This window comes from Eulemur rufifrons, chromosome 16, assembly GCF_041146395.1.
Source record: "Eulemur rufifrons isolate Redbay chromosome 16, OSU_ERuf_1, whole genome shotgun sequence".
NCBI lineage: Eukaryota > Metazoa > Chordata > Mammalia > Primates > Lemuridae > Eulemur > Eulemur rufifrons.
The window spans coordinates 38,168,858-38,194,542 of record NC_090998.1 but is presented as its reverse complement, the minus strand read 5'-3'; the positions used below and the strand labels follow the sequence as shown (position 1 = coordinate 38,194,542).

Below are 25,685 nucleotides of genomic sequence, written 5' to 3'. Positions count from 1 at the left end.
CCATAACTCTGCGACCTCAGAGGGTCAAGAGCGTGTGTGTGTGTGTGTGTGTGTGTGTGGAGGGGACCACAAGAGATGGCCAGCATGAGGACATAGGAAGTGTGCAAAGTGTGTGTGTGGGGGAAAGGGTGGGCATTCACTCAGTTTTTCATTTGTTCACTTACCCATTAAACATGTATGCCAGGCCCTAGGGACACAGAAGAGACTCAGTCATGCTTCCTACCTTCAGGGAGCTCACAAGCTATGGTTTGTATGATATAGGAGAGGGGATATGAAAGATGAAACCCACAGAGTCATTAGAGTTCAGGCAGGCAGCATAATATATGTTAATGAAGGCATTACAGAGGGACCTGGGAGCATGAGGGAAGGAGCATCTCTGGGAGAGGGAATATATATCCAGGCCTCTGGGAGACCAATAGCTGAGCATGCATATTTTAGCGAAGGAAGATTCAGCCTGGTTACTGTCCCTACATCTTCATGTCCTTGCATGGGGTGACTTCCCTCCCTGATGCCCCTGCTACTGCATAGCCTTTTGTGAGCCCTTCTATGGAAGGATACTCCATTCATTCATCTATCCATCCATCCACCCACCCACTTCTCCATCCATCCACATCTACCAACCCATCTGTCATCTATCTGCCCATCCCTACTTCCATCCATTTATCCACCTACCATACATCTATTTATTTCTCCATTCATCTAGTCATCATTTAACAAGGGCATATGATGTGCTTAGCTCAGTGGTACAAGGGCCTACTGAAAGGATGAGTAATATACACAGATCACCAGTATCTGCGACCTGTGGGACAGCCACTATGTGCTGCTAATGAAAGCCCTACCAACAAGGTGCTTTGGGAGTTCAAACAGTCAAGAGTTCTCTGCCAACTTAGAAGAGTCTTCATGGATAAAGGGACAGCTGAGACAGGTTTCAAGAGGGGAGAGAGGGAAGGGGTGCATTCCAGGGTGTGGGCAAAGGTGGAGAGGTTGGGAAAGCACGTGGCTTTCACAGGGAACAGGAGCACTAGGCAATGGAGAGGTGCAGAGTCATGGGTGGAGTCATGGAAAGATGTGTGGGAGCCACGTCATGAAGTCTTTCTTGAAAGCAAGGATAAAACGTTTGAGCTTTCGTGAGAGGAATAAAGGGAGAGGTGAACGAATAGAGAGTTTTGAGCTGGGAATGTTCTAGTGCCTCCTCAGCACCTATAGGATTGTTTTTCCTGTTTCTTGATTATAACCCTGTTGTTCTTGTTACCTTGTGGAATACCCTGCAGGACCATGAGCTATCTAAGGGCTGTGCCTTTGATGTAGCTCTGTATCCCCTACAAACCTGGCATGGAGCAGGCTCTCAGAAAATTCTAGCATAAGAAGGAACAAATGGTAAAACCACCACAGGAACACTGGCATGGCAATGCAGCATCAGAAATGTAGGAGGAGGGATGGCTACTGCCTGGTGTGGTCCCCTCCAGAGAGAGAGATGACCCTGCCCTCTCTGCTGAGGTCTCTCCAAAAGCTCTCCCAAGAGGCACCACAAGGTGGCGCTGTCCCAACTGTGGCTCAGTTCTGCCAGGGTCTGTAGCGTTTCCGCCTGTGAAGTGCCCATCCAGGAACTGTCCAGGGCTGGTCTAGGTATCTCCGTCCAGCAAGTCCTGAAAGAATGAAGAGGCTGAGTGCGGCTGTGGAAGAGAAGAGCTGACAGACCCCAATTTCAATGCAAGTACATCTGGAACCACCCATTCAACAGTGCCTACTGCATGCATATCAGGTACAATGTTAGGCTCTTGTAATACAAGTGACCAAGAAACAGTTCCTGACCTCAAGGAGCTCACAGCCTAGTCCTGCCTAAATCTTTCTTCTCTCTTTCTCTCTCTCTCTCTCTCTCACATGCACAGACTCCAACGCACCTGTTCCCCAGGGCCAGTCCCTTGACCTGGGAAGCCATCAACACATGAAATATACTCTTTAGCCTTGCTCACCACTCCAAATCCAAGCTTCTCCCTGAAGTTGCTAATGTGCATAGCCACATTAGTGTGACCCCTGGAATGCTGTGACCCTTCCTAGGAGGGCTCCTCTTGTCCTTCCCCTGAGCTCCCTGACAAGCCCTTTCCTGTTCTCCTCCCAACCTCCCCCATCATATCCACCACCACTCTGCCACTCTGCCACTCTGGGTAGCTTTAGGGACCTTCCCAGAGTAGGGCTGTTATGGGCTAGGGTCTCCTGTCACCTAGAGCTCTCGAGGTTACTGGGACATGAGAGCGGATCACAAAAGCAACCTGTGAGACCCTGAGATGAAGAGTTGGAGAGTCCAGAAAACCAGAGACCTCAGAAACATGCCCTTCTCTGGCCTGAGGCTCTGCCAGCCAAACCTGTCCCCTGAAAGAGGCTTCCTTCTTTTCTCACTTTCTTTGGGGAACCAGGACTCTCCCTGGACACAACTCTGTAGTAGTGGCTATGGGCGACACTGGCAGTGAGGTGAAGCATTGTGGGACATTGTCCACTTTCTCAACATGCTCCAGGGCCCATTTTAGCCCTTGGAGGGTTTGGAAGAGGAGGGGAGGGAGGGTTGATGCCGAGAGTGGGAGCCAGGCCCATCGAGGTCCCGGGAGTGAATGCCGCATTGTTGGCCAGGCCAGAGTCACAGATAATTACCTCAATTAGTGACAATGGGAGAGTAATAAATACAGGCTTAGTGTCTCCTACCCCACCAGGGCTCCGAAGATTAATCCAGGCTGACGGGCGGGCCCTGAAAGGCATGATGGACAATTCATTAAACTCCCCAAATGCCGCACAACCTGGGCGTGAAGGCTGAGTTAGCCCCCTGGGGGCTGAGCCTTTGTCCCGATTGTGTGTCTCCGCCACAGCAGAGCCGGGCAGCCCCCAGAGAGCGGGGAGGTGAGTGGGGCTCCCCGAGCCGGGCCAGGCGGCAGGGGGATTAGGCCTTGGTCCGGCCCTGGTTGCCCTGGCACACTGGCCCGGCCTGGCTGGAATGTCCGTGGGGGGGAGCTGGCCGAGCGGAGGGGCGGGGCCGACAAGGTAGGGTAAGGGGGGCACACAAAACCGGGGGCAGGAGGAGTTAATTAGACGCCAGCCGAGGAGGGCGAGGGGCCACAATAGGGCTGAGGGGCCGCCAGCGATGGCCCCTTTACTTTACTTCCGAGGATTAATAGGGAGGAGGGAGAAGGGAGGGGCTCAGCCCTGGGGGAGGAGAGCTGGGAGCTTCACAGGGTGGTACTGCCCCCTCTTGCTCTGCTTGGCACCTACTTGACAGGTGGCTGGGAGGCAGTAGGCTCTGGCACATACCCTCAGCATCTCACAGAATGGCTCTTTCTTCCTCACATGGTACCTACATTGTGAGGATGATTGGGCAGAGAGGGGAGAAAGGACCCCATCATTCATCAGGGAAGTAGTGGAAGCAGGAATGTCATGCAGACTTGGGGAACCTGGGCCTTAAAGCCACACGTGGCCCTCCAGATGCCCAAGTACAGCCCCTCGACCAAATCCAAACTTCACAGAACAAATCCCTTTATTAAAAGAATTTGTCCTGTAAAATCTGGATTCAGTCAAAAGGCTGCACAAGGCCTCACTCAAGGATCCAGAAGGCCACATGTGGCCCCAAGGCTGAGGTTCCCCACCGCCGTGCAGCGGGGCTGTATTCTCAGCACCACCTACCCTCACACACAACCTGCTCTGAGGCATAACTGGGGGGCTGAAGCTTTACCTTTCCTGATGATGTCGTCAGGTTAAAGCCAGGAAGTCCTTTAGGAGGGGCCGGAGCTGACATGAACACATGGGAGGAGGGTGGCTGTGTGTGCACATGCATGTGTGTATGTTTGTGCATGCAGGCGTGCCCGTGCACAGGGGCTGGCGTTCAACAGGCCTTCTGTGAATGCTTGTTGAATGAATGAATGAACTTCTGTTTTGCTGAGAGTAAATGGGTATGAGGAAGAGAAGTGGCACTGGGCTGCACTATGACACAGAATGGCTTTCATTCTGAGTTTCCAGCCGTGGCCCAGGGAGAGTAGGGCCCCCATCTCTGAAGAGATGCGCAAATGTCCAGGGAAAATGGAGTGGCAGTGGTTCATTCACCTTGAAAAGGGAAAAAAAAAAAAAAAAAAAGCGCAGTGGCCTCTTGGAAGCCCCACTTCCTCCTGGGCCTCAGGAAACAGGGCAGCCCTGGCTCCTCCCTAGGAGCCACCCCACCCTACCCCTCCGGGGGATGACAGGGGAGCGAGTTGGCGGCAGTTCCCTGGGCATATTTATAACCTGCTGCTCTCTCACCAACGTCTGCTTTTAGCCCAGACGGGGGAGGGGATAGGGGGGTGGTCTGTCTCATGCTGGGCGCCCCGGCTGGGTGTGGAAAGAGTGAGTAAGGGTGAGTGGTGGGCAGCTCTGCATGGATATTCCTGCTCACACCACAGCCAAACAGCTTATTTTCTCCTCATTTTGTTATTTTTCTCCCTCTGGCCTGGAGAGGAAGACTGAGCCAGCCTGGGACGAGGGGGGTGGGGTCTGGACCCTAGGGTATTTGCAGCCCCACTGACAGGGTTTTTCCAGGGTGCGTGTGGCAGGGTGTGTGGTGCTGGCTTGCTGACCCCCTGGGGACTGTGCACAGCCTGCCTTTCCTCTCAGCTTTTCCGCTCCCCTCAGGATAGTTCAGGACCAGTCTCTCCCTCGCTTGCTGAGGCTAACCTGTGTCCAGGCTCCCTGCCAGCCTCAGATCCCCTGAAGTGTGTGGCACCTGGCACTTGAAGACCAAAGGTGGATGAGAGCTGGAGCATCAGGCATGTTCCTGATGACACTATCCCATGGCCACCACTCTGAGCTGCTCTGGACCCTGAAACCTTTGTGAGGCCTCTTTCTAGGCACAGCTGTTCTTGTGTTCTTACCCACTCTAGCCCTGTGTGAGGACAGCACAGATGATCATAATAAAAAATAATAATTACCTTCTATGTATTGCTTTGCAGATCCTATAGGATCTTTTTTTACCTGTTTTTTGTATTTTATTAGTGCCCCATTGAGGCCCCAGCCTCACCCTGCACTTCCAGCACCACCTGCCTTTGAAGTCCAGGCCCTGGAAGAGAAGGGACTCCATGCTGAGGCCTGCAGTATGGGAGTCTGTCCTTAAACTCGATGCCTGTGCAGAGGGCTTTACACTTCACTGAGCCTTCTTTGCATTCTCCCATTTATACTGATAATATCTGTTTTTGTGCTTGATTCCCTGACCAGATTGTCACCTCCTCCGAGCAGGCACTATAGCTTGAACATCACTGTATCGTTAGCATTTGGCAGATGCCTGGTACCGAAGAGGTGTAAGTGTTGCAATGACCCAAGTTTTCATGTACATTATCTCATCTGAACTTCATCACCTCCCTGAAGGATAAGTAATGATAACCATCCCTGTTTAATAGACAAGGCAATTGAGGCTGAGAAAGCAAGAGAATTGTTGAAAGTGTACTTAGGGACAGAAAAGGATTCATTGCTTTCCCTTGCTGTTCTTCCAGCTCAGATGTGTCAGCTCAGCCCAGAGCTCTCCAACTTCCAGGCTAACTCCAACTCTTGGAGTTAGGACTTAGGTGAGAGTAGTTAGAGACAGCTGCCAACCCTTTGACTCCCTAGGCTACTGCTTCTCCTCAACCTGAGTATTGTCCAGCAGGGGCCTAAGCCCGTCTCCTGCTTCAGGCAGCCCTTTAACTTCTTACTTTGGGAGCTGGGAGATCTAATGGCTTTTTCGGTTGTAGACCAGGCATTCTCTGCAGGATGTTCTTTAGTGGAAACCCAAGACCTGTTGGGTGCTTCCTACCTAGGACCGATAGGTTTTTATTCCTCCCCATAGGCTGCGCATTGCAGCTGAGATGGTGCTAGCTTGGCAGATGGAGAGAAAGGGAAAGGGATATCATTGTGGAGTTGAGCAGCTCCTGGCTGCACTCCCCTATCCCCACAGGTATCTGAAAGCCCAACAGGAGTCAGAGTTCACACACCCAGGGAGAGGTGAAAGGCAAGGACAACAGCAAAAGGCTCCTGGGAAAAGGGTGAAATTCTCAAGTAGGCTGGGATCAGTTGTTCCCCTTGGGGTGTGGATGAGGGGCTTCATAGCTCCCCCTGCCCTTCTGATCCTCCCCTAGGGGGAGGAGTTAGGATTAGGGACAGACATTAGAGTTTAGGAAGGGGTTAGTGTTTGTCTGAAGTTAGGGTTAAGGCTAAAGTTCAACCTAGACCTAGGAACAGGGAGAGGATTAGAGTTAGAGATAGGTTTAGGGCTATAGGCGGGATTAGAACTCTTGCCCACTCCGGTGAATGTGCACACAGGTGTATCATATTGGTGTTGTTAGTAAAGGAATCCTCATTCTGGCTCTTTATGGGAATGGCTAGCTTAATGGTTTGGTTGTGGACCACACTTGGGTTTCCTTTTGGTTACATTCATTGAAGCCTAATCTGTATTTGGATTCTAACACTCCTGCTCCCTTTTTCTCTCCCACAATCATGTCTGAGATTATGGGTCCAGGACTAGAGCTTATCACCTGTTCCCTGGATCCCCCTGAGCCTGAGGTTGGGAATTGGGGTCTTAATAAAGTATTTACTTTTCTTGGAGGAGGGGGCTTACCTCCTGTCCAATGCTGTGACCACAGCTGAAGATGAGCTTCAGGGGCCAATAGTTCTCCCCACTGGGGACAGCAGCACCCTTTCTACTTGAGTTTCTTTTCCTACTTTTCAGAACATGGTTGCAGCTATCACTCAATTGTAACTATTTTCACAACTCTTCCAGGTAGGAAAAGCAGGTGCAGAGCGTGTGTGTTTGTTTAGCACATGCACTTGCCCATATCACACAGCCAGTCAGTGTTAGATTAGGAGGAGGAACCCTGCAGAGTCTTTTGCCTCCTGACCAGGTTCTTTTCCCAGGAGAGCTGGATCCCCAGTGGCCTCATTAGGGTCATCCAAGGGTCAGAATCTCAGGGGCCTCTTGCAGGGCCGAGAAACCAGTCCCCCAGCAATGCATCCTATTTATTTAAGAGAGGTAAGCCCTCAAGCATGGGAGTGGTAAAAGGAGGGGGAAGGGGACACCACAAACAATGTTGTGTTCTGGATTCAAGGAAAAGCCACCAAGTCATTGATAAAAATAGAGATTTTATTCTACAGAGGAAGATACTATATTGGTGGGGCGAGGAGCCACTAATAGCTACAGTGAAAGGAAATACTGATTTCAGTAGGCAAAGGCATCTTTGAGAAACTGAGAGGAGGGACTGGAAGAGGCTGGGTGGCAAAAGGAGAGAAGAGCAGAGAGGGGTTGGGTTGGGGTGGAGGTGGTCTCTGCAAACCAGGCTGGAACCCAGCACAATAAATAGTTTTATTTACAACAACCAAACTCGTGGCCTTGTATCCACGTTTCAGTGCAAATTATTTACACACTGATGAGGAGGCAGGACAGGAAGGGGTAGGAGGTGGCCCGGGGAGGCATGGCTCACAGCTGTTCAGTGGCTCCACGACAGAGGGAGAATGGGGGCATTTCTGCTGTGTCCCCCAACCTCATTTCCACATCACCACAGCTGCCCTTTCACCCTGGAACCTCCTGCTTCAGCTGCAGGTGGGGAGGAGAAAGTCCCTGATGCCCAGGTGTGTGTTCAGGGTCTGGACCCTTGCCGGGATAATGAATGGGAAGGGGCCGGTGAAGACCCGGAGAAAACGGAGGACAAAGGGGAAGGAGAGAGGTCGCTGGAGCAGTGGACCAGGCAGAGCAACACCGTCAGGAGCTGACTGGGGTTGGGGGAGGGACGCATCCTTCTCACACCTCCTGGCCAAGCAAGGGGCAGTGCAACAAGGGGTCTCCCGTGGAGAGGGAGGGAGGTAGGTCCGGGCAGGTCCATCAGGATGGCAAGAGGGTTTGTGCTGCCCCAAGCAAGTGATTTGAGGAGTCCCCAGGTGGAAGGAAGTGGGAGAGATGGGATACGTATGAACCGCGGGCAGTGTGGCTGAATGTACTGGGGTGGGCAAATATCGGGGTCTTTAGTGCCAGCGAGTCTGTTTGGGGGTGGGCTCGAGGAGAGCGTTCCTGGGGGGGCGAGTCCGCGCAGTGCCTTACAGACACTCGTGCAGTACGCGCGTGTGCGTGCAATTGCGACAGCTGACGTGGCAGCACCAGTGGAACGTGCAGTTGCAGCGCTCAGTGACGCGCTGCGTGCGCGTGCGGTGGCCCCGGCCACAGCAGAGCAGCTCGCAGCCGTCCAGCGCGGGCGACGAGCTGTTACAGGCGCGCCCTGCCGTGCCCGCTGTACCCAGGCGTCCGCTGTACGTGCAGAAGTTCGGTGATTTCTCGAAGTAGACGAGGTCGTGTGGGGAGGGAGGCTTGTGGGCCGGGTCTTCAGGCTCTAGGCGCAGCAGCTCCGCCCGCGAAGCGCGGTTGCTGCCGCGGTTGCCGTAGAGGACGCGCGAGGCACCGTCGAAGCGGTCGCGCAACACGTCGCCCACGGCACGCAGCGTGGGCAGCCGCATCCAGCACGTGCGCACCGTGCACGAGCCAGACATTCCATGGCATTTGCACTCCTGCCGCATCTCGGAGAAAACGGTCTGGGGGGAGGGGGGAAGAAAGGGTGTCCCAGGGCACTGGGCCAGAGCCACCATCCCAGATACCGCCCCCTCCCGGACGATAGCAGGACCGGACCTCGGCAAAGGCCCAGACCTAGCTGAGCCAAGGGAAGGGAGGCGCGAAGTGTCCCGCTGAGATTTGAAACCCGGCCCAGCTCTGCTCCAAGCCGGCCGAGTCAGTCTCGGCCTCTCAACCTTATTTTTCGAATCTGTACAATGGAGGGGCTGTAGGCAATACATTCTATGGTTTGGATGACTTCTAACCTCCTGTTTCACCTGCCCTCAGCCGAGGCATCCCTTTGCCCTCAGTCACTGTATTTTCTATGCTCCGGCTTCGTTCCACGCCTCCCGCTCTTTCAGGACGCCCTCTCCTGGTGCCCCTTGCCTAATCACCGACCGCTACTTCCCGAGCCCGAGGTTAGCCCCTGCCACTCCGCTTCGGGTGCGAAGCCTCTTAAGCCGGCTCACCGTGCGGCCCGCCTCATTGTTGTGAAGGTTCATGAGGAAGCGCAGGTCCCGCCCTTTCTCTCCGGAGTCCACGAACTCCCGGCCGAAGAGGCGGCCGAAGTCAATGTTGTCGCTGCAGCCCCCCCAGTGCCAATCAGGGCCCCCAGGGCCGCGTCGCCGGTAATCACACGTGCAGGACTCAATGGACCCCTCTGAGCAGGAGCGGGCCACCGAATGGGTGACCCCGGCGGAGGTGATGGCGAAGATAAAAGCCGTTTCCCGACAGCCTGTGGAAGAAGGGAGAGGGGATCAGCACGGGATACGCGGGCGCGGCTCAGTGGAGAGCTTGGGACCCTGGAGTCCTCCGCCCCGACTCCACCCTTAGAGTCCTGAGAGCCCGGCGGCCCGCTGTATTGGAAAGCTGGTCTCTAGGTCTCATAGAGAAAGCAGGTGCGTGAGCACGCACCCACGTCCACTGTCGTAATCACGCCTTACTGAAACTCTTCAGGGCGCATTTTGGCTCAATGCAGAAGTGGGGCAGCCCGAAAGAGAAAAACCGAAAAGAAGGGAGCGGAAGAACTATGCATTGCTATGACCTCTTCGAAAGCCCAAACTTTCGGCCCATTTTGGCAATGCAAGCCTTGCTGGTCAGGAGGCAAGACACGCCCGCAGAGAGCAACTTCCCAGGCTGGGGGAAAGCGGCGGTCAGCGGGCGTTCACGACCCGGAACTCTCTTTTTCTGGGACAGTAGCTCAGGAAAGTTAAGTTCGTCCCCAGGGTCCACGGGTGGAAAACGCCTGGTAGAAAGAGTCTGGCCCGCGCTAGCGCTGGGCACTAGGCACTTGGCGGGTTGACCGTGTGCCCCTGCAGGCGCCTGAGACACCTTCGCTGCATTCGCCCGCCCATGCCCTGGGGGTGACCCCGCGTTTTCCCTGGTCCCGGAAGCGTCGCATTCCTGGGCACCCACCTCGGTTGACAATCTTGCCGAAGAGGTGGGGCCCTGGAGCAGTGGGGCAGTTCCAGCGGCGATTCCGGAACTGCCATTTGCACTCGCGCACGGCGCTCTGCAGACCCCCGCTCACGCTGTGCAGGATACCCGGGTTCTGGCGGATCAGACGCCTCTGTTTGCGGCTCAGCAGCTGCAGACTGGGCTCGAGCACCAGCTGCAGACTTTTGGAGTCGGTCAGCAGGTTCGTGGAGGAGGCTACGTTCACGATGCCCCTGGTGGGACGCATGATAGAAGCTCAGGCTTGGGAAGGGGACCTGCACCCTGGCCGTAAAGGCTGTGCCCACCTATTCTCTGCCTGGCGCTATGAGGAGAAAGTCTCAGGAGATCAGTAATAAGGTAATGATTACGCGCTACCAGGCTCACTAGTTTGAAAGAACTGGGCATCCAGACTTTTCGGTGCCTAGGAGTCTTAGGGCTGCTCTCGGATCCCCGTGTCCGGAGACTGAACAGAGGCTTGGGGAACCAGGAGACTAAGTGTCTACCTTGGCTTTCCGAGCCTCCTTCTGGTCAGCTTGAGCGAGGAAATCATGGCCTGCAGCCCTTGCCCACCCGAGACTTGAAATGCTTAGGAGTCCCACCCTCGTCTTGCTTCCTTTCTAAGTGAACGTCTGGTCCTTCGCTTCCAGAGGTGGAGAAACCTGTGGTGCGGCCACCTCTGTGAGGCTGGTGCTCAAAGGGGAAGGGCGGTGCTAGACGAGAGTGGGCTCCCTGCCTGGGGTATCTTAGGCCTCCGCGGGCGGATCATTTGCCCCACTTCAGCAGAGCTGGAGTTCCTGGGGCAGCGCTACGCCAGAGCGCCCCTCGGTGTCGCGGAGGGAAGTCAGAGCGCGGGAAGGATCCTGTCGGCGAACGGATCCCAGAGCGTGGGAAGCTGGGTAGGGTTGGCCCCCTGGCTCTGTGCCCCAGGACAAGTGGCGACCCCGCACCAGCCCACTTACCACCATCGGCCACTGCTGTTGGCAGCCAAGGCTGCGGGCAGAGCGGCCAGTGCCAGCAGAAGCGTAGCAGAAACCCAGCCGGGCAGCAGCGCCCAGCGCCCCATGGCCTGCTTTGCCCGCTCTGTGCTGCAGTTGCGGCGACTTTGGCTGCTGCCCGCGACGGTGCGACGGGACGCGGCGGTGGCGGCAGTGGCGAGAGTTCCCAGTCTGGCTTTAACAAGCCCGGGGGCGGGCGGCGGACAGCATGGCTCGCGGTCCCGGCTAGTGGGCTGAGGCAGCCACGGCGGGCGGCACCGCCTCTTATAGTTGCGGCGCTGGCTGAAGTGACGGGAGGAGGCTGCCCCTCGGGGCTGCACTGTGGCACCAGGGTGCACCGGTTAGGGACGCAGACAATGGGCAGCGAGCGGAGCCTTGGCTCCCGCCCGTCTGAGCCTAGAGCTGACGCGCTGACCGTCGGGGCTCACTCCCTCCCCCTGCCTGGTGGCCCCCGCCTCCAGGCCTGCACTGGCCGCGGACCCCTCCCCTTGGGACACCCTCCCACGCGCGCCCGCCTCACTTCTCTTAGTGTCCGGAGCCCGTCGGGGACCAGCATCCGCCAGGGGGCGCGGCGACAACGTGCTGCGGGGAGAACCCGCCAGGAGCCCAGCCAGCCTTGCCACCCGCAGTGGGGCTGTCCCCTCGACGTCACCCCGGGCCCTGCCGGCGTCCCCTCTCTCCCCCATCCTGAGCGGCGGGAGGAAAGCTGTGGTGATGTGGTTCTGGGCAGGGACTCCGGAGAGACGCTTAACTACCCAGGAACCCCCATGGCTGGACTGAGAAGGAAAAAGGGGAGACGGTGGCGTGGGTTGCGCTGTGGTCAGGGAAATCCCGGGGGTGGCTGGGGGGGGGTGGTTAGGTGACCAAAAGGAGCTAGGCAGTGGAGAGAAACCTGAAACAGCAGCAGTTGGAGCATGTGGGCCAGGAGCCCACAAGTGGCTGTGTGTGTATGGTGTGTAAGCGCAACAATGTGAATACAAGTGAAAGTGAGAATGTGCTAGTGCGTTCTGAGGGCGCACACTTCCTGTTGTCAGCATATGAAGAAACTCCTTGTTCTGAGGAGGAATGTTAGGAAACTTTCTGAAGAATTTTGGAATATAGCTCAGGTCAGAAGGGATCATCCAGTCATCTTGTCACAGTCACCACCAGGGACAGTGTGTTGGTAGGGAAGGAGGTGGCAGCTGTTGACAGGAGAGACCCAGAAGCTTGATTGAGGAATAGAGTGTCTGGAACTGTGAGTGGAGTGGGTGGATGAGTGTGTGCATGGAGAGATTAAATATGTGGCGTGTATGTGTCACTCTGTCGCCCCGTGTACCTTGAGACATCCTATGGTGTGTCACCCTGTGGCATGTGTCAACCAGTGTGTGTCACTGGGGGAGGGAGCCGTGCCTATAACCAAAGTGATATCAAAATGGACCAGTCTGGAGGGGCCGAGTCTCTCTGAGGACTAGGTTCAGAAAGGGGTGGGCAGGCTTATAATGACTCACACCTGTAATCCCAGCACTTCGGGAGGCTGAGGCGAGAAGATCACTTGAGCCCGAGAGTCTAAGACCAGCCTAAGCAACATAGCAAGAGCCTGTCTCTACAAAAAATAGAAAAATTAGCCGGGCATGTTGGTGTGCACCTGTAGTCTAAGCTACTTGGGAGGCTGAGGCAGGAGGATCGCTTGAGCCCAGGAGTGTGAGGTTGCAGTGAGCTATGATGATGCTGCTGCACCCTAGCCCAAATGAGCAACAGAATGAGACCCTGTCTCAAAAAACAAAAACAAAAAGAGAGAGAGAGAGAGAGAGAGAGGATGGGCAGTGGTGTAGATGTCAGGTGCGTGTGTATGGTGGTTGAGGATTGAGAAGAAAAGGGCTGCTGTCTGCACTGAACCTAGATCAGGGAATTTACGCCTCCATGTGTTTGCTTCTCTTTGGATTTTTCTGCCAAGTTTTCATCTTCCCCTAAAACTCTGATTCTCTCCACTCTCACCACACTGGAATACCCAGAGTACCTATGACCATCTCATCCACTATACACTTTTCTCTTCTCTTCCAGGGACTCCAACTCAGCATCAAGGCCACCCTGGCCTCCCATTGAAGTGGCTGCCATTCCCTATGTGGGGCATAGGGGGCACTGCCAGCCTGGTTATCATGCCCCACCACCACACACAGATGGCCCTTGGAAGGAGGGAAGATCTTCTTTACATCTCTCCTGTCTCCCCACTTTACAGAATTAAAAATAGATCAGGCAGTTGTCCAAGATCCACATCTAATAAATGAATCAATGGCAGAGCTAGATTAAAATCTAGACCATTTTGACTCAAAGCCAAGGCTTTTTCCACCTTACCAGCTGCTTGCCAATGTGCAGCAATAGCAGGCAAGAGCCCTTCTCAAAATTGACAGATAGGTAAAAATGATTTTTAGGACCCTCCTGTCTCCCTTTTAGGTCCTCTTTTTTCCCCCCATCTCCCCTGTCTTTTAGGATGCTTTCTGATTGAGAAATTTCCCCAGGCCTAATCCTAAAGAGTCTCAAGTCCCCAAAATGACCAGGCCTCCCTTCCAAAGTAGGGAAATCACTCTAAGGAGTAAATGTCTGATAAGTTAAATTAATATTCCCGGGGCATTTGTGTATTAAATAAAATGTGTATTAACCGAGATGAAGCCTGATGGAGGTTATTCTTGAGGGAAATGTCCTTCCCAGACCCTTTGCCCAGCCCAGTGTATCTGACCCTGGATTCATCCCTGAGGGGCAAGGTGTACCAGCTCAGCATCCTCCACAGATCCAAAAGCTTGTAGTCCCTGTGCATAGAGCACCCAGAATAGACAGCTCAAGTAAATGGACAATGTACTATGGGCAGCCTGTCCTTTGTCCCTTAGGTATTTCTCTGCACTGGGACCTGGGTCACATCTTTTGGCCTGGTGGATTGATACAACTTCACAAAGGTGGGACGTGGGCTGGAAGACAGGGAAGCCCTGTCTGTGGCCACTGGTGTCAAGCAGAAGTAGGAAGAGAGAAGAGGAGTCAGTACCCTCTGTTCCACTGTTCCACCCAATAGGAGTAGGGGAAAGAGGGAAAGGGCCCTAGGTCTGGATCACACTGTGTATGACCTGGGCCAAATTTCTATTTAGAGCAAATCATCACTTTATCAATGGTCCCTCTTTCTTTCCTGCATTATCAATTTATCTCTCTACTGGAACATACCCATAAGCATGCAAACATACTGTAATATTTCCCATCTGAAAAACCCCAAAACTTCTGTTTGACAATTATCACTGTCCAAGGTTGCCCAATTTCTCTGCTCTCTTTCACTGCAAAACTCAAAATGGTTGCTTTACTTACTAGCGCCAATTTCTGTTCTTTTTTCTCTTTCCACTCCAGTCACACTTTGAACTCACTACACTTCCTTATCAAAATCACCTATGCACCACCTCCTTGTTGCCATACCCAAGAGTCAATTCTCAGTTCTCACCCTAATGAATCTTTCTGGAACAACAGGCACAGTTGAACACTTCCTCCTTCTTAAAATACTTTCTCATTTTGTTTCTAGAACACCATTTCTCCCTCACTTGCTGCTTACTTGCTCAGCCTCTTTGTCTGCTTGCTCCTTGTTGGCCTAATTTCTGAATATCGGAGTACACCCAGTTCAATCTGAGCTTCGTCTCAGTGTACACAAACTCCCTTGGTGGACTATTCAGTTTTATGCTCCTTAATGTAGATCTCTGGTCTTGAACTCTGAGCTTATACACCTAACACTTGAATAAACATCTGAAATTTTATATGTCCAAAACTGAACTTTTTTCCTTCTCCTCCTCCTCCTCCTCCTCCTCCTCCTCCTCCTCCTCCTCCTCCTCCTCCTTCTCCTCCTCCTCCTCCTTCTTCTTCTTTGAGAAGAAGAAGAGTCTTGCTCTGTCATCTGGCTAGACTCCAGTGATGTCATGATAGCTCACAGAAACCTCAAACTCATAGGCTCAAGTGATCCTCCTGCCTCAGCCTCCCAAGTAGCTGGGACTACAGGCGTGCACCACCGTGCCTGGCTAATTTTTCTGTTTTTAGTAGAGAGGAGGTCTTGCTCTTGCTCAGGCTGGTCTGGAACTCCTGACCTCAAGCGATCCTCCTGCCTTGGCCTCCCAGAGTGCTAGGATTACAGGCATGAGCCACCACCCAAAACTGAACTCTTGATACCTCCCTCCCCCACCTGTTCTTTCTTCAATTGTTTGCATCTCAATTAATGGCAACTTCATCATTTTAGTTGCTCAGAAGAAAAATCTTGGAGTCATCCTTGACTCATCTGTTTTCTTACACTTCATGTCGAATCATTCAGCAAATCCTGTCCTTCAATCTTCAAAATATATGCAGAATCGGATCCATTCTCACCACTCCACTGCACCACACTGGTTAGGGGCCACCACCATCTGGCCTGCATTACTGCAGTAGCCCCCTAACAGCTCTCCTTGCTTCCACCCTGGCCCCCCACAGCCTGTTCTCCACACAGCCCCCAGAGCCATCATTCTAAAACACAAGTCAGATCACTTCATTCCTTTGCTCAAAATTTTCAGTGATTCCCCATCTTAATCAAAGTAAAAGCCAAAATTTTTACCGTGGCTGACAAGGCCCCATATGATCTGACCCTGTTCCTTCCTAGTCCTCCAACTGAATTGCTTACCACTCTCTCCTTTGTGGGTCCCTCCCCTTTAGCCACACTGACCTCCTTGAGGATCCTTTGCACATACCAAGCATGCTCCTTTCTAAGGGTCTGTGCACCTGCTTTCTGTCTTCTGGAATGCCCTTCCTCATATCTCCATGTGTTTGTTCCCTCACATACTTTTCCCTCCCCCTTTATAAAATAGAATGTCACTACCAATCTCCTCTACCCTGCTTTATTTTTCTCTGTATCACTTTTGACCATGGATAACTTTAAAGGCTTGAAGTAGAAAATCAGTAGCAAACCACCCCCTGGAATAGGGATAGGAGAGAGATGTCGGAGGGGAAAGGGGCTCTGCCTTGCCATTGGGATCTGGTGGAGGAAACAGGGGACCAGGGCTGAGAGTTTGTAGGCGGAAGAGCCTACCTTCCTTTGAAGCACCGGCAGGCAGCACTGCCTCCTTGGGCTGGGAAAGCACAGCCCATCCATTAGCCCCAAGTAGAGAAGGGGGCAAAATTCTGTCTAGGGTAATCCCACAGATCTGTTGGGGTGGACTGCTGAACGTGGGGGGCTTTCTGAGCCTCCAGCACAGTTGGGCTGCAGACCCTTTGGTGCCTCCAGGTGGTGGCCTATGGTGCTGCAGCAGAAGACGTGTGAGGCAGAGGGTGGGCAGCGCAGCTGAGCTCACCGCCACGGGCGCATCCATCCCTCCTGGGCCTATAATTTGGGTTCCCCGGCCCTGGCCGCCCCTATCAGCGGCTCAGCAACAGATGAGTCACCCGGGACCCTGGGCCAAGGCAAACATGGTGGGGGGAGGAGTAGGAGGAGGTTTCCGAAGCTGCTTTAGCCACCGCCTCAGTTGCTCGATGATCCCCCAATCTCCAGGGGCTCCCACTCTTTTCTTTGACCCCCGCCCTCCAGGGCCCCAGTGTTCTTCCCGCATTGTTCTCGCTACACCCTCCATTCCCATGATGGCAAGGACAGCCCTGCTCTCTTCTCATGGAAGGGAAAGGGGACAAGCTTGTTCACACACCCTCTCCATAGCGATGACAGCCCCCCACTTTCCCCCTCCTGTCATGGCCCCAACCCACGTCAAGGGCTCTCTGGTTCCCGCCCCTCCCCTTTCCTGGAGCTGGCCGCGTGCTTGGGGTATTAGGCAATGGGTGTGCACCCGCAGCCCTCTCCAGGCCCCGCCTGTCCCACCGCCCTCTAGCCGCCTGCGGGTCAGTGCTCAGGCCAGCCGGTCGGGCTGAGGGCACTGTGGGCCAGCTCAGGCCACCCAGTCTGCCTGCCTGTGGCCTCTTGTCCCAGAGTTGGGCTTCAGTGGAGAGAGGGAGCAGGAGTATGGGTCCTTAGATTTGGAACAGTCCAGCTTGGGGAGCCCTAGAGTTACTGAGAAGTTGAAACCTATGGTAGTCGTTCTGACCCCAGCCCCTTCTTGGCACCTGAGTTTATGCTGGAGCCAGACAGGGGTAGAATCAGAAGGCAAAAAACTTGAGGGAGACCTAGAGCCATATGGAGAAATACTAATGTCCATGACATCCCCATGGAGAAAAGGGGGTTAGGAAACCTCACTTCCCTCTTCCAGGGACCTGGCTGGAGTCTCAGGCTGATGTGCAGGAAAAAGGATGAGGACATTGGTGGGGATCACTGAATCCAGGTGTAAGGATCAAAACTACCGAGATAGGACTTGCAGAGTCTGGCGGCCTCAATAGCCACACTTGTTTTGGCTCTTGTCCTCTAAATGGGAAGGAGGGTCAGGAGCTCTAGGTCTCCCTCTCCTCCACAGTTGAGGTAGGGAATCAGAGAAACGCAGCCCTCTCTGGTCCAGGCTGTCCAGTGTCAAGGACCATGGCACTTTCACCTCAGCCTGCTCAGGGCCTGGTGGTCAGTAAATATCCCAACAGATGTAAGTTGCTGATCTCCTCTCTTCAGATGGCTGTGCCCCCATCCAGCAGTGACCCCTGCAGCACCAGGCAGAACCTGCAACAACACAGACTAGGCCGGCTGCCCAGCAGAACTGCACTAACACCACCAAGGAAGAGGTGACTGTGGCTGTGGGTATCAGCCCTGTGCCTCTGCTTACTGGGGGGCAGTCTCTGAGTCAATGTGCCTGGGGCGCACGGGGCCAGCCGTGCCTTGGGCTGCGGTCTGGCAGGGGCGGGGGGCGGCTGGGAAGCCTGGGGCCCCTCTCTGGCAAAAATAGCCCACAGTGGTTAGAGCTGCGAGGGTGAGTCAGGCGGGAGCACAGTGGCGCCTAACCCCTTCGCTGCCACTGGAGCTCCCTAAGGCGGTTTGCCTTCATCTGTGCACCCCAAGACCAGGTTCTTTCCTGGTCGCCCTTGGGCTGAGCTCAATTTGGGATCCCGAGGCTCTCCTCAGCCCATGTGAAGCAAGTCTGCAGCTGGGAGCAGGAATCTGAGCCCCCTGAAGCGCAGACCCAGGAATCTCAGGAAGAAGGGTAGGAAACCTCCGTCGGCAAGGATGCCTGCAAGGCAAGGGAAATGTAGCAGCAGGCTGGAAATCTTTGGGGCCACTGGAGCCTCCGCTAGGACTAAACTCTGAGGCCAAAGCTGACCCCTCCCAAGGGGCAGTCCTAGGGCTTAGAGTGGGCGGGAGCCAAGCCGCCCAGACCTGCGCTTCTCCTGCTCACTCCAAGTGCCCTGTGTGTGCTATAGCTGTGGGCTCTACGTGCAACTGTCCCCCATCTGAGAAGCCTGAGGACTGTTCAGCTCCATCCTCTGTCTTGTCAAAGATGCCCTCCAGCCACCCTCCTCTCGGTGGAGAAACTGAGGCAAGAGAAATGATGAAAGATTTGGTCGCTTGGGCCTGGGCCTTGCTCCCTTGTCTGGGTCACTGCACACTCCCTGCAGCCTTGGCAACCCCAGAGCAGGTGAGAGGAGCCCTAGCCACCTCCCACTTCAGTGGGGCCAAGCCTAACGGGCGTCGGGGGAGAGGGTGTGTGTGTTCACTGGGAGGAGGGGGAGCGGCTGCGTTCCCCTGGTCAAGGCGCGGGGTGCAGGGTAGGGTGGGAATGCCCCGGGCTCGGGGTGGGGCCGCAGCTCCGACAGCCCGGCAGAGCCACCGTGAGCTCGGCTTGAGCAGAGCCAGGGCCCCTAGTTCTTTGCTCGCCGGCTCGCTAGCTCTCTCGATCACTCCCTCCCTCCCTCCCTTCCTCCCGGCGGCCGCGGCGGCGGCGCTGGGGAAGCAGCGAAGAGGAGTGGCCCGGCCAAGAATGCTGCTCTGCCGAGGGGGCAGAACCCGACGCTGTCTCCCCACGGTTTAAGCAGCCCGATCTGAACCCAGGAGACTCAAGCGTGCAGATCGCGGACCCCGCACCCGAACAACTGGAGGTAATTGGACCTGGGAAAGCAGGGAGGGCAGGGACGCGCACACCGGGACGAGACAGGCACACGGGTAGTCAGACAGACACGCATCCACCCACAGGAGCACAGAGAGCCAGAGATATTGCTAGAGATAAAGACACAGCGAATAAGGGAGTGCCCCCAGATTTGGAGAGCAATGACCATGAGATCCAAAGGGTGGGGACCAGACGGGTGCTGTGCTGAGGAGGAGAGCATGTAGTTAAGAAAGGTGGGGGACAGGGAAGAGGACTCAGCTTGCCAGGGTCCCTTTCAGGAGGTAGCCAGGTCCCTCTCCCTGTCTTTTCCACACCTGGAGCCTCTCATCTTTCCCTGCTCTGCAGGGAGGGAGTAGAGTGGGGTGGGGGAGCCCATTCTTAGACCTTTCCGGTGGAATCTGCCTGCCCTTGAGGGCACCTGGAGGCAACACCCCTGTAGGTGGTGGGGAACCCCCTCCCTAACCCGCCCCCTAGCCCTGTGAAGGCGGGGAGGGGAGTTCTGGGGCCCTGGAAGAGGGAGCGGTGGGTGAGGTCCTGGAGCAAATGTTTTGTGAGTCTGTGTCTGAGTTTGCATGTGAGTGTGTGTCTGGGTGCCTGGCATTGTGTCTGACTGGGCAGGGCTCCAGGGGCGCTCGCGTGAGTCCTGAGCTGAGAGGCTGGACTCTTCCTTTATAAGACCTCCAGGACTCAGGGACTCTGGGAATCAAGGGGTGAGTCTTTCTGTTTTGTTTAAGGAGGGATGAGAAGGGTCAGTGGGGTGGCACCAGTGGGTTAGGAGTCCGAAGCAAGGGATCCTTTGGTTGCCGCGGCGAGCTACCCTATTCCAGAACCCGCATCAAATCTCCCTGTCCCGCAGGTCCTGATCGATCTGCCCAGCGGAGCCTCCGGGCTTCGACATGCTGGAGGAGCCCCGGCCGCGGCCTCCGCCCTCGGGCCTCGCGGGTCTCCTGTTTCTGGCGTTGTGCAGTCGGTGAGCAGTTTCCCAGGCTACGGGAGAAGCACCGACCGGGTTGGGGGGAGTTGGAAAGGGCGCGAGACCTGGATCGCAGACGCCAAGACGCCTTCTCCGTTCCTAGGGCTCTAAGCAATGAGATTCTGGGCCTGAAATTGCCCGGTGAACCGCCGCTGACGGCCAACACCGTGTGCTTGACGCTGTCCGGCCTGAGCAAGCGGCAATTAGGCCTGTGCCTGCGCAGCCCCGACGTGACAGCGTCTGCGCTTCAGGGTCTGCACATCGCGGTCCACGAGTGTCAGCACCAGCTGCGCGACCAGCGCTGGAACTGCTCAGCGCTCGAGGGCGGCGGTCGTCTGCCGCACCACAGCGCCATCCTCAAGCGCGGTGAGCCTGGCTGGGCGGGTCTGCGCCGCCGCCGAGGCAATGGGGTTGGGGCGGGGGCGGGGTGCAGGCCGAGGCGCGCGGAGGCGAGAAGGGACGGGTTCGCGGCTCCGGGAGGGGCCTCTCTGGGAATCCCCCCCACCCCCCAGCGCGCTGAGCCGGATCTGGCCAACGTCTGGACCCATGAGCGCCTGACTTACACCTGCGCGCTGCGGGCAAGGCAGCTGGGTCCCCTGCTCCCTTACCCTAGGGCCTCCCTCTCTTGCCTCCGCCCAGCTTGATCTGGGTTGCACCTGTGAATAAGAGATGCCCCCAGCCCTGGAAGCTTCAAACGCCCCCCTATCCCTCCCCCATTTTTTTCTCTTCTCCGTCTTTGCTGGACAAGCCCAGGCTGGTGTCCCCAGAGTCTCAGCGGGGGTGGGGTGACGCCCCCAACCGTTTAAGGGTTAAACATGCTCCCCTAATTGCTGGGGTTCCCAGGAGCCAGAGCTGGGAACAACAAAGACCCTGATGGCTTTGAAGCCGAGAGCAGCCCCCTCCTCTGTGTTGTTGGGGCCCCAGGTGTTGCTCACCTGAGCAGGTGAGGAACTGCTGGAGGGACGGAGAACAGGTCACTGCCAGCCTGGTCTAGGAGACATGGTCTGGGAGACATCGCTGCCTCTCCCCATGCTCTGCTAGAGTTCACTCCCTGAGAAGTAAAGATCTATGGGGGCTCAGCCCAGCAGTGGGGGCAGTGCTTCGGGGACTATGGGGTTAATAGGCAGCTGCCATCTGCGGGGAAATTCCCAAGACGTGTGCAAACAGCTTCACCCCTGGAGGGTTGGGGTTGGGGGACCAGGAGGCTGGCCCAGGAGCCCTGGATCCTGAGGTAGGAGAGGCCTGGCCTCTAAGGAGGTGCTGTCTCTCATCTTCTCAGGGCTCCAGAAAGCCCCTGCCTAAAATGAAGTAAGAATTCCTCCCTTCCCCACAGGGCCTGGTATAGGGAAAGGCTTTGATGCCCAAATAGTGAGCATGTCTATCTAAGCCTGGGAATGACTTGTCATCCTGAGCCTCTGTGACCCCCAAAACATAACAAAGAAGCCAACTTTTTAAGAGGGCCTTAGGGAAAATCACCCCCGCCTCTCTCCTCCTCCCAGTGTTTTATAGGGTAATAGCAGGTTAGGGTAAACATAAAGGGCAGTCTTGAAGGGAAAATATAAATCTAGAACCTGGGAAGGGGAAGGGCAGCTCTATAGCTCCAGTGCTTTGGGGGTGTTGGGGTGGAGAGTAAGTTGGTTAAAAGACTGATTAAAATAACCCTGAAGAAAAAAAGAACCCCAAAGGCTTCTGCTCCCACCTCACCCAAGCTCCCTGCAGGGCTGGGGAATTTCTAAGACTTTCAGATGTAGAACTCAGTGAATACATCTTCAAAGACCTTAGGGACTCACTCTTAGTCATCTCCCAACCCCAGAGGTCTCTCCCTCTAGGCTAGCTCTTTCATCTACACCTGAAAACCACAGATTTACGGAGTGAGAATGGGCCTCAGAGATCATCTTGATCCATCCTCTCCCTTTATAGATGTAGAAACTGAGGCTCTGTGCTTTCTTTTTTTTTTTTTTTTTTTGTCCCCTAAACATTCTCCAGGATGAGACTCTGTGCTTTCTGTTCCCTTCCTCATCCCTGTCCCCAGTGACTTTCTCTCAAATCACTCAGCTGGTGAATGGCAGGGTCAGGATTCAGTTAGGAATTTCTGGAATTGGAGGGGGGCTGTTTATTTCCTTCCATCTCCCCACTCTCTCAGCTGCCTGCCAACCTTACCTCCACCATGACACCCTTCTCATCCCCAGGTTTCCGTGAGAGTGCTTTTTCCTTCTCCATGCTGGCTGCTGGGGTCATGCACGCGGTAGCCACGGCCTGCAGCCTGGGCAAGCTGGTGAGCTGCGGCTGTGGCTGGAAGGGCAGTGGTGAGCAGGATCGGCTGAGGGCCAAACTGCTGCAGCTGCAGGCACTGTCCCGGGGCAAGAGTTTCCCCCACTCCCTGCCCAACCCTGGTCCTGGCTCAGGCCCCAGCCCTGGCCCCCAGGACACATGGGAATGGGGTGGCTGTAACCATGACATGGACTTTGGAGAGAAGTTCTCTCGGGATTTCTTGGATTCCAGGGAAGCTCCCAGGGACATCCAGGCACGAATGCGAATCCACAACAACAGGGTGGGGCGCCAGGTATGTGTGTACACCTTGTCCTGGGTCTCCCTAGATTTTGAGGACTGGCCAGAGTTTGAAAGGCACAGGAAAATAATAGGAGGAGGTGTAGTGGGTGATTGCCACTCACTGTCAGCAAGTCACCCAATCTCAGTTGTGCATCTGTAAAGAGAGCCTAATGATACTTAGTTAAGACTGAGCTAGCAAATAGCGCACCCAGCATAGTGCCTAGTTCTTGGCTCATTATATAGTAGCTATTATTACGCTGCCTGCCCTACAGAATTTAGGTGTGCTCTGGGCCAGACTCCCCATTTTATCAGCACTTACTCTGGATAGGGCACTGGACTGGAAGTCAGAACTACAGGAGTTGAGCCCTGGCTCTTACCACTAGTGACTGAAGATGGACAAATCACACGACTCTGGTTTTAGTTTTCCAATCATAAAATGAGAGAGTTGGGCTAATAGCTAACTTCGTAGTGCCCTTTCTCCTCTGACAGTCCATGTTATTCTTGCCTCCATTTGTCCCTCCCTGTGTTCTCTGTTCCCTTCCCTCTCCTGTCCCTCTATTCCTCTGTCCATTTGCTGCCCTCCCCTTCACCCCTTCTCCCTCTAATGCTCTAGGTGGTAACTGAAAACCTGAAGCGGAAATGCAAGTGCCATGGCACGTCAGGCAGCTGCCAGTTCAAGACATGCTGGAGGGCAGCCCCAGAGTTCCGGACAGTGGGGGCAGCATTGAGGGAGCGGCTGGGCCGGGCCATCTTCATTGATACCCACAACCGCAATTCTGGAGCCTTCCAACCTCGTCTGCGGCCCCGTCGCCTCTCAGGAGAGCTGGTCTACTTTGAGAAGTCTCCTGACTTCTGTGAGCGAGACCCCACCATGGGCTCCCCAGGCACGAGGGGCCGGGCCTGCAACAAGACCAGCCACCTGTTGGATGGCTGTGGCAGCCTGTGCTGTGGCCGTGGGCACAATGTGCTCCGGCAGACGCGAGTTGAACGCTGCCATTGCCGCTTCCATTGGTGCTGCTATGTGCTGTGTGATGAGTGCAAGGTCACAGAGTGGGTCAATGTGTGTAAGTGAGGGTAAGCCTCACCTTGGGGCTGGGGAAGGGGACTGTATGAAAGGGGCAGCTTTTCAGCCCTTTGCTCTGATTTCCATCCGGGGTCAATCTTGGCCCCTGAAGGCTCAAAATATCTACCTGGAAACAGCTTTGGGGGTGGTGGGGGTCAGGTGGACTCTGTGATGTGCAGCCTTCTCCCCAAAAGTTTGAGGGCCTTGGGGGAAAGACGTTACCCCTCTTCTGCTCCTTAAACACCTGAATGGACTAATATGAAATGCACTGTATTGCTCCCGCTTCTCAACTCCAGGGCCCCTTTAACCCTGACTCACACCCCTTTTGGCTAGGGAGTCCCTGTAGTTTGACCACTCTTCTCCCTTGAGGGATAACCACCGGCATTGTGTGGAGCCATAGTTGTGTATCTAGAAAGAGACCACCCACTCCTAATTGCTATTCCCAAATTCCTCTACTGCAGCCTGGGCTCCCTCTTGTGGGGTAATGGGAAGTAGTGGTAGAGAGTTTTTTCTTGGGGAAGGGACAGAGTACTGGGGGGCACTATGCCCTGAGTCCTCAGAGAATTGTCTGTCCAGGCCCTTAGGGAAGTTGTCTCCTTCCATTCACATGTTAAAGGGGACCCTCCAAAGGAAGGGTTTTTCCTAAGACTCTTGGGGCCTCTTTTTCCTCGTCAGCAGGAGGGGCGGGCATAGATAATTTATTGTACTGAGACTTGTTCTTGGTTCCTGTTTGAAACTAAAATATAATAAATTAAGTTACTGGACTGGTGGATGCAGATAGTGATATAGCTACCCACACTTGGGATCCAAGTCCATGGCTTCTTTTCCAGGTGAATTCTCCTACCCTCCTACACGCAAAAAATTTATTTATGTAAATCCTGCTGAGTTTCACAAAGGATTTGAAATGGTCTTCAGTGATTAAGTTGGTAACTTTTAGTTTGTAAAAACCAAGAGGGACTTCTAGGTGGGAGGGGCCATAGAGATCCAAATGTAGGCCCTGTTTACTGTGTGCCTCAACTCCAGATTTCACCTTGATCACTGCCCTAGAACAAGGGTTGGCAATTTTGTTTTTCTGTTTTAAAGGGGTAGATGATAAATATGTTAGGCTTGTGGTCTTTGTCCCAACTACTCAACTCTGTCATAATTACTAAATTCTGTTGTTATAGATCAACAGCAGCTATAGACCACACATAAATGAATGGAGATGGCTGTATCCAATAAAACTTCACAAAAATGGGCTGCAGGACCATATTTGGTTCTCTGGCTGTAGTTTGTTGACCCCTGCCCTAGACCATGAAGTCACCTTTGTCCTGGGGGTTTCCAGTCTTAAACATATCTTAACAATGAGATTGGGCCCAAAAGAGCAGGTACTTTTTTCTCTGGCTCCAAATGAGAGAACTTGGGAGGCAGAGGTAAAACTGAAGGGAAACATATTAAAGGGATTCCTATGCTCAAAATGTGACTTTTTTTGATTCTAGAAACCAGCAAAACCAGCATGTTCTCCCACTGAATTATTTGTATATATATTTTGTCCTTCCTTATTCAGAGCTCTTTTGTATTTCATCTTAGTGAAATAATTCCTTTATCTTTTAAGAGATAACCATAACTAAAGAGAATAGAATTTCTTTTATTCCAACCTTTCTATCCCTAGCCCCAATATCTTTGAAAATAAACTATTATCTTTCTAAGATTCGATGCAGAAAAGGGATATACATCACATGTTTAGAACTTTACAAATAACTGCATACCTACAAGGTGCTGCAAAATACTGACTCTAACAGGTCATCTTCTTGGCCAAGGAATGTAGAAATTGTTCTCTCACTTCTCAAGGCAACAGATATATCTGCAACCCAAATTACCCTCAAAATCAGGTGAAATGAGTGGAGCACAAGGGTAGCAAGGAAATTTCGAGGAGTCTTGGGTTAGGGTAAATACTTCATGGCAAAATTTTATGTCCCGAATTTTCACTTGAACATTGAGAACTCTGGGCTTGGAAATGTGATGGAGGCAGATGTTCCATCCTTACTTCAGGCACTTACTGAACCTAGTGTGTGTATGGGGAAAAGAGCAAGGGAGAGGGGATGCACCTAGAATGAACATAGGATAT

At 54.1% G+C, this 25,685-nt stretch overlaps 2 protein-coding genes across 2 annotated transcripts; one reads left to right on the top strand and one right to left on the bottom strand.

The window, feature by feature from the left end:
- Positions 1-7,099: 7,099 nt before the first annotated feature.
- WNT1 (Wnt family member 1) lies at positions 7,100-11,396 on the bottom strand. The gene is made up of 4 exons (XM_069491313.1): positions 10,969-11,396; positions 9,989-10,242; positions 9,043-9,308; positions 7,100-8,556 (listed from the first exon to the last, which is right to left on the bottom strand). Exons 1-4 carry the CDS (start codon positions 11,070-11,072, stop codon positions 8,068-8,070), a joined length of 1,113 nt encoding a protein of 370 aa, XP_069347414.1. The 5' UTR covers positions 11,073-11,396; the 3' UTR covers positions 7,100-8,067.
- Positions 11,397-18,708: 7,312 nt separating this feature from the next.
- Positions 18,709-24,342, top strand: WNT10B (Wnt family member 10B). The gene is made up of 5 exons (XM_069491042.1): positions 18,709-18,984; positions 19,849-19,962; positions 20,069-20,331; positions 22,155-22,528; positions 23,129-24,342. Exons 2-5 carry the CDS (start codon positions 19,889-19,891, stop codon positions 23,585-23,587), a joined length of 1,170 nt encoding a protein of 389 aa, XP_069347143.1. The 5' UTR covers positions 18,709-18,984; positions 19,849-19,888; the 3' UTR covers positions 23,588-24,342.
- The last annotated feature ends 1,343 nt before the right edge of the window (positions 24,343-25,685 follow it).

Excerpts from the sequence above, each read along its gene's own strand:
- WNT10B (XM_069491042.1), top strand. The coding sequence starts at position 19,889 with ATGCTGGAGGAGCCCCGGCCGCGGCCTCCGCCCTCGGGCCTCGCGGGT. Across the intron at positions 20,332-22,154 it reads CAGCGCCATCCTCAAGCGCG|GTTTCCGTGAGAGTGCTTTT; the intron begins GTGAGCCTGGCT and ends TCTCATCCCCAG. Across the intron at positions 22,529-23,128 it reads ACAACAGGGTGGGGCGCCAG|GTGGTAACTGAAAACCTGAA; the intron begins GTATGTGTGTAC and ends CTAATGCTCTAG.
- WNT1 (XM_069491313.1), bottom strand. The coding sequence starts at position 11,072 with ATGGGGCGCTGGGCGCTGCTGCCCGGCTGGGTTTCTGCTACGCTTCTG. Across the intron at positions 10,243-10,968 it reads AACAGCAGTGGCCGATGGTG|GGGCATCGTGAACGTAGCCT; the intron begins GTAAGTGGGCTG and ends GCGTCCCACCAG. Across the intron at positions 8,557-9,042 it reads ACAATGAGGCGGGCCGCACG|ACCGTTTTCTCCGAGATGCG; the intron begins GTGAGCCGGCTT and ends CCCTCCCCCCAG.